Raw genomic sequence first — 8,427 nt, 5'->3', positions numbered from 1 at the left:
AGGTAAGATTCAAACAAATGCAATCAGACCTGAAGGAGGCAACATAACTGAAGTAAAGACCTGAAAAGGATCATAAAAGTAAAATTTAGATATTTATAGACCAACCATTAGATCACCAAAATAAATCACACATTTTCTAGAATTATGTAAACAACCAAGACTGTTTCATGAAAGAATATAAAATGACCAAAACAAAAATTAATAAGATTTCCTTAATCTATAACCTACACACTCCAAAAAAAAGCTTAGAATTCCATGGCTTTATTAAAAATTTTACCAAATATTTAAGGAAGAATTAACACCAATATTTCTTAAAGTATCACAAAATAGTGATGTATCATAATATTTCCAAATCCATTTTCGGAGGACAGCATTACTCTCACACCAAAGCCAAAGAAAGACACCACAAAAAGGGAAATTACAGGCCAATATCTCAAATTAGCATTCAAACAAAATTTGTTGATAAAATCTGAGCATACTGTTCCAACAGCACTTTGAACGGATCATACATGATAATCTAGCATGATTCATCCCTGGGATGCAAAGAACCTTCTACATACACAGATGTATAAATGTGATGCCCTACATTAACAGAGAGAATGAGTGAATCTACACCATCCTTAACTAACTCATAAAAACATTAGACAAAATTCAATGCATGGTCATCATTTAAAAATAACTCCATTAAAAAGGAACAGAAAGAAATTACCTACACGTGGTCGTGGTCATTATGAAAAGCCCAAACCCAACAGCATATTGAGCAGTAAAGTAAGAAGCCTTTCCTGTCATATCAGGAGCCAGGTAGTGATGATCACCCCAATGTAAGCAGTCAACATGATAATGTGAAGAATAAATATGCCACCCAAACGATGTCATCTTGTGACATGTTTATTTGGATGAAAGTTACTTGAGAAATAGTCCAAGGACATTAGGACCCTCCATTGTCCCCCGGCAGCAGGAAATAAATCTCCCTTAGGAAAGTTTCCTTCCCTGTACCAGAAGGGGAGAACTATCCTCAGCACAGAAATAAGGATCTTAGGGGCAAGAAGGCTGTGTAAACAAACCCAGTTACTTGGTGACTAATTTAATACTCCAAAAACACACCTTGGCTTTAACTCTGTACAAATCCAAAATTTTATTGTCTGAAAGTCACAAGTGCCACCTGCTTTGTTCATTCTCTGGGTGTCATATTATTAGGAAGCTCATGCACTTGCAAAATGAAATTTATTCTCTCCCATAGATCTGTCTTATGTCAATTGAATCCTTAGACTGGTAAAAGTCCAGAAGCAAAGAAGGGAAAAGCTTTCTGCTCCTACAACTGAAAGATGTACCCAGAAAAATTAGGCAATAAAAGGAAATAAGAGCCATTTAAATCAGTAAGAAGGAAGGAAAATCACCTGTTTGCAGATGGAGTGATCTTAAACATAACAAAACTAGAGATATCACAAAAGATATTAGAACCGATTTTTTTAAAATGAGGAAAAATGCAGGATACAAAATGAACCACTAGGAAAGGGCTGTGATTCCACACACCAGTATGAAAATATATGGAAAAGAAGAAACAAAATTATACAACTTAAAATGGCACAGAATTAAGTATTTTGGACTAAACCTCAAAAATTATGTAAAATACTTGTACTGTGAAAACGACCTATATTGATGAAAGACAAGTAAAAATGCACTCATGCCTGCAAATATACCTGTGTTCACAACTACGATTCATATTGTCACAGCGTCATTTACACAGACTGACTTAGTAGTGCCTCCTTAACCCTCTCGTTCCCTTCTAAAATCAAATCTATGTCTGGAGTTTGATATATAGTCAAAGAATATGCAAATAGGGCCCTTTCTGTGATGATTAAACCAGCCAAGCCAGGACCCTGCAGCTGGGAGAGGAGCCCCAGCCCCGGAGTCCCGGTGTTCCCATTCTGTGATCAGGACAGAACACAGACATCTCACTATGGAGTTTGTGCTTGGCTGGGTTTTCCTTGCTGCTGTTTTAAAAGGTAATTCATGGTGAACGTGAGACACTGAGTATGTGAGTGGATATGAGTGAGAGAAGCATGGATGTGTGACAGTTTCCTGATCAGGATGTCTTGTGTCTGCAGGTGTCCAGTGTGAGGTGCAGCTGGTGGAGTCTGGGGGAGGCCTGGCGAAGCCTGGGGGCTCCCTGCGACCCTCCTGTGCAGCCTCTGGATTTGACATCAGTAAATATGCCATGTACTGGGTCTGCCAGACTCCCGAGAAGCGGCTGGAGTGGGTTTCATGGATTACTAGTAGTGGAAGCACAAGCTATGCAGACTCCGTGAAGGGCCGATTCACCATCTCCAGGGACAACGCCAAGAACACACTCTCTCTGCAGATGAACGGCCTGAGGCCCGAGGACACGGCCATGTACTTCTGTGTGAAACACACAGTGAGGAAACTTCAGTGTGAGCCCAGACACAAACCTCCTGGTAGAAGAGGATCAACACTACCAGGGGGTGCACACTCTGCACAATTCTGGTTTGTATTCCATGGAGCAGGTACAGATGGAGGTTACAGGCAAGTGTCCTGTCAGGGTCTGGGGCTTCTTTTCCACACAGAAGTTTCCCCCAGAGAGCCCTGATGAACACAGGATTCTTTGCTTGCCTATTCACCCTCTGAATTAGAAACTTTGTTATCATAGGAAAACTACACTAACATGCACAAAAGACACAGTTGTTTGCACTTGCTTCCTCCTGTCCCCAATTATGATTTAATCCCAAATATGCTCAGGAAAAACAGCTGAACTTTTACAGGAGTCTTAGATGCACTGACTGTGCGGCTAGCACCACAAGATCCCATAGCTCCTCACTCTCCTCACCTAGCTCTTGTCCCCAAAAAACAGCAGGACACGTCCTTTATGGCACTTTGCTACTCACGACTTTAAATGAGTTACAGCTTTATTCAATTACTCTAAACATGAGATAAATCATCTCCGAAAGAACAGAACTCAAAGCACATTGGTTTCCATGACTAAATAGTTTGAGAAGTCCTATGATCTACTATCACAAGCTTGAGACCCTGGAAAAACAGTGATGTAATTATTTCACCTCATTCTGAATTAGTTTTTGTCTCAGAACTTGGGGACTTGATGATGTGACTTTCAGAACAATTCCATAAGTAGACCAATGTTCCAGTTCAAACATGCACATGGAAGTAAAATTGAGGGAATGCTTCCTCCCTCTGCATTGGATTCTACTCAGAAACTTAATCGAATGGGGGATGCCCATGCAGACAGAAGCCAAGGATGGAAATGCCAATCTCTTTTCAAAACACATCCCAGATATCCACAGAAACAATGGTTAACCTGGATAAATCTGATGCCGTCAAGATGACACATAAAGATAATCATGACAAGTCAGCCTCATGTAAACGTGGAGCTCAAAGACTGGAGATTTAATGCCCATGCCATCTCACAGTGGAGACTGGTGGGCATAGCAGTGTTCCTGTGGAGAAGGAAGGCAGAGGCCCACAGGGGGCACTGTGCTCTGAGGATCCCATGTGTTCGGTTGCATGTGGAGAGACAGTTTCTCTTCCTGAAGCACATTTGGGAAAGGTGGTACTGCCAATCCTGGAGCAAGAGAGCTGGCAGGAGCCATTGCACTACCCTGTTTATTAACATAGGAGCCTCTGCCAAGGGCAACTAATCTGGATGCTGGCTTTTTCTGGCTTTACCATAATCTCCAAGCACCCAGAATTCATACAACTGGCTTTCTAGCACCAACCAACTCCAGTCATCGCACAGCGAGCCCCTCCCCCACAGGACCAGCTCTGTGGCACCACACTGTGTCCCTACAATTTGGAGTTATAAAACACATCTGGTGCACCACACAAATGAAACACAAGAGCACTGTCCCACAAGATGGGAAGATGACTTCCCAAGCACGATTATTCAGTGCTCTGTGAGGGCTTCTGAACAGAGTGGTGGGAACTCCCACTCCAGGGAAAAGAGGGTGGGCAGATGTCATTATTTCCTCCCAACACTCAGCATAGACAGACTTTAGTGAGTAGTACAACAACCCCCAGTATAGACTTGAGGTGCTTACACCAAGTTCCAACCCCTTGTGCCTTTTAAGTGCTTCATTACTATGGAATGAGTGCTGGGGAATCAGAGTCACATCAGGTCTCTCCTCCAGAACACCAGTACAACCTCCACAGGCACCACCTTCACTGACCATAGAGTACTGCAAGCCCCATCTCTAGGTGAAATAGGACAAATATCCATATGATTTCACTCACGTGGAAGATAAAAAACAATCCAGATGAACATAGTGGAAAAGGAAAAAAAATGGAATAAAAAAAACCTCTTGAGTATTCCATTTCCATGCAGTACACAAGCTTCTTATCTTGATGAGGTCACAATAGTTCATTTTTGTTCTTGATTCCCTTGCCTTTGGGGATGTGTTGAGTAGGAAATTGCTGCGATTGAGAAAGAATAAAATCTGCCCATTTGTTGCAAAGTGAATAGACCTCGAGGGTGTCATGCTAAGCTAAATAAGTCAGGCAGAGAAGGACAGATACCATATGTGATCACTCATAGGTCTAACCTATTAGGAGAAACTTAATACAATTAAAAAAAAAAAAGGACTCCTGAGGACATAAAGAACAAACTGACTGTTTCCAGAGGGGAAGTGTGTGGGGTATGGGCTAATGGGTGATGGAAGTTGAGGAGGTCAGTTATTGTGATGTGAACTGGGTGTGACGTAATTGATGAATCATTAAATTCTACTACTGACATTAATATTACACTATATGTTAACTAACAATCTAAATTAAATCTTTAAACATTAAACATAAAATAAAATAAAGGCAGAAATTTTGCTGCAGAAAGTGATAAGCTTTGAGATATTGGACAATTAGTCTATCTTCTTCCATTTATCCATTTATCTTACCCCTAACTAGTAGTGGATATGAATTAACTGACTCGTGACTCTCCATAGTGATGCCACATGGGATGGAATTCAAACCACACTTGCCCTTTCCAACTCCTCTGTGCCCACACTTCATGGACAGCCTGTCCAGACACCCAGCTCTCATGTCCTGCCTGTGTGCAGTCCTCTTTTGCTCCTGGACCAGGCTCATTCACACAGCGTTCTGCTGAATATTCAGGAAGCACAGACAAATGTCAGCTGGCATTCGTTGTACTACTCATTTTTTGCTAGGTAACAAGCCCAGGCTTGAGGATGCATGTTTACCATGTACTGTTCCACTGGTCTACACTACCTGACACCACGCATGTAATCCTGTACCTGCTTCTGAAGGTAATTCTCAGACTGATGGCAATTTCATCAGTTATTGATATCAAAAATAACTGGGAACATATGAGCACAATATGAGATTTTAGCAGCAATAAAAGGGGATCTTTGCTTTAACTCTCAGAAGACTGAGCAGAGGTGTGCACCAGAGACAAGGTCACAAAGACGACACCCCCCAACAAGCAGTTGACCCTCACCCTACTGAGAGAGGGTACATTTCCCATATAAAAGAACCTATGACTTTATAACCTCTGGAGGGAGAGACCTCAAGGCATGAAGGAACCACAGAGATGGCAGGGACTTCTCCTGATGAATTAGCTGAGTGATCTCCTGAGGCACGTCCCTTGGGCCTCAATCTGTCAGTTTGGGAGGTTGCCATCGATACTGTCTTAATCCCAGAGCCCAGTTTGTAGGGCTGGCTCCAACCTTCACTGGCTGGTGTCCTACATCATCCAATTAAGGCTTCAGACAGTAGGGTGCACACCAGGACCAGAAGTTCTCTCTCAAAGGCAATGACTTTTTTATGTGTTTTTCCTTACTGTTACCTGCAATGTCTCTCTCCACCTCATGAAATTTGGGAGACACCTATGCATATCTACGTGGGTTTAGTTAGACACTCAGACCCAGAAGGAGACAAGCATTTCATGCAAGAAAGAGGCTGTGTTGGTGATGAGAGTGTTGTACCCACAATTCTCAGTGTGTCCCCTCCCACATCTCCATCTGCACCCCTGAGATGGACAGGTGGTGACTGCCCCTGTCTTTCCTGAGTTCCATCTCCAGACTCACCCACATGGTGGTAATATAACGATCGTTAAATTAATCAAATGTGGGAAAAGTCCCTTTGGCCACACAAGATATCATGCACGAAACAAAGGCAACCACAGTCCATTCTGATGTTTACACAGTTCAGCTCCAATCCAAACAACACTCACATATCCACAACACAAATCCGCCCAAATTTCACCTTATTAAATATTAATTCAAGTCCAAAATGTGTTTAAATATTACCACCTCTAAAACTCCAAATTTAACTGTATAAATCAGGTATGGTGAAATGGTGGGTACCATCAGTTCTGGGGTCAAACCTACTCCATCAGACAAAATTTGTCTCTAGAAAACTACTCACGTCTTCAGTATTCAGTAGTTTCCCTTGATCTCATGGACTGAAAGGGGAGGGGGAATAAGGGAGGGGGTGATGGTCATGGTGGGGGGCACTTGTGGGGAGAAGCACTAGGTGTTATATGGAAACCAATTTGACAATAAACTATTATGTATAAAAAAGAAAACTACTCATATACTTCTAAATACATCTGCATGGCAAGAATAGATCACAGGCACTGACATTCCTCTTCCAGAAGAAATAAATTATAATTTAGAAATGCTTCACCAACAGTAAACAACTTGTATATAAATCTGAAAAAACTCCATTGAGTTCAGTGCCTGACAATTTTCTGACAGACTCCAGTTTCTGGGTTGACATTCTCTCTGCGATCAAACAACACTTTTTGTTAAAGTTGGCACATGTTTGAGGCTGAGCCCTTTTGTCACAGTTTCCTGAAAGTAGAATTCATGAGTCCAAATATCCTTCATTTTCTACTCTTCGCTATTAAATAAAAAGTTCTTCTACTTTGCGAACTGATAAGGAAAACAGTATTCAAGATTCCTGCCACCAACGATTACAGAAAATATATCTAGAGATTTACAAGCAAGGAGCAGAGTGACGGGTCAACGATGGGAAATAAGTAGGTGAATAGTTCCTCTGAACTGGAGGGTCTGCAGTGCTCCTGATGGAAGGTCTCACCCTTGCATGTTGTATAAATGCGAGGGGAGAAAGAGAATCCCTGTATCTCTGCAGGGGTGTGAAACAAGTGGTGCACGGGGACCACCAGGAGGTGCTCACAACCACCAGGGGGAACTCAGAACCTAGGAAGCTCATCATCCAGAACAAGAGAGTAGTTGAGGGCTGGTCTCATCTCAAGGATTTCCAACTCCATGCTGTCCAAATTTCTTCAGATATAAACACAGCGAACAGTGTGTAAAAGCTGTGGAAACACACAAGTGTCCTCTCTGTTTGAAATGAACCATCACAATGGGAATACTCATACCTGCCAAGGGTCAGACCCTGCGATAAATATAACATAGACCATTATCACATTACTGTGAGTTTTAGGAGGACAATGATCACCATGTTATAGAGGAATAAATATTTTTAAATACAGGTGTTCCACCTTTAACATATTTCACTAATAATTCCACCATTTTATCTTTTTGTTACTTTCCATTGTTGTCCACCCAGAGTTCATGTGTGAATCACACTGATGGTTATTGAAAGCTCCAAGCATCTCCATCGGCTCTGTGACACTCTGTCAAGGCTCATCACCATCTTTAATTCTCTGTGACAGAATAAACCTGACTTCTCATGTCAATCTACCAGGACACTCCAGGGTCAGAAACCTGCAAACCTCGCTGAAATTGTCCAATCTTGTCCTGAATGTGGTTAAAGGGGAAGGTGGGTCCTGTGGTGTGGAGTACGGGTCCAGCTGCTGGGCCTATTCTCATGTAATATATGCTCTTGGACACTCACACACTCCCTCTCTTCTGCAGTGTAACTGTTCGCCTGTAGAATGGTGGTAAATTTATTCCCACCTCACATGTTTGGTTGCATATGTTAAAATAAGGATTATCATGGGAACTAAATAATCATTGCATCAAAATCACACGATAATAAATTACAAATTCTAAAAGATATTGTGTCACCAGCCATTTTGATCTTATTTTTGTGTACGGTGTAAGAAAGTGGTCTAGTTTCATTCTTCTACATGTTGCTGTCCAATTTTCCCACCACCACCTGCTAAAGAGGCAGTCTTTTCTCCATTGGATACTCTTTCCTGCTTTGTCAAAAATTAATTGACCGTACATTTGTGGGCCCAGCTCTGGATTCTCTATTCTATTCCATTGGTCTATGTGTCTGTTTTTGTGCCAATACCATACGGTCTTGATGATGACAGCTTTGTAGTAGAGGCTAAAGTCTGGGATTGTGATGCCTCCCGTTTTGGTTTTCTTCTTCAATATAACTTTGGCTAAACGGGGTCTTTTGTGGTTCCACAGGAAACCATCAAAACCCTCGAGGAGAAAGTAGGGAAAAACC

General features: G+C 41.9%; 1 gene segment (V, D, J or C); it reads left to right on the top strand.

Annotated features, from left to right (window-relative positions):
• Positions 1-1,922: 1,922 nt before the first annotated feature.
• The window catches only part of LOC115291351, a 6,894-nt gene continuing 389 nt past the window's right edge, over positions 1,923-8,427 (top strand). The window contains 2 exon segments of the V gene segment in view: positions 1,923-2,006; positions 2,109-2,525. Of these exon segments, the coding sequence occupies positions 1,961-2,006; positions 2,109-2,525 (463 nt within the window).

This window comes from Suricata suricatta, chromosome 5 (assembly GCF_006229205.1).
Source record: "Suricata suricatta isolate VVHF042 chromosome 5, meerkat_22Aug2017_6uvM2_HiC, whole genome shotgun sequence".
NCBI lineage: Eukaryota > Metazoa > Chordata > Mammalia > Carnivora > Herpestidae > Suricata > Suricata suricatta.
This window is presented reverse-complemented; position numbering and strand designations above follow the sequence as displayed.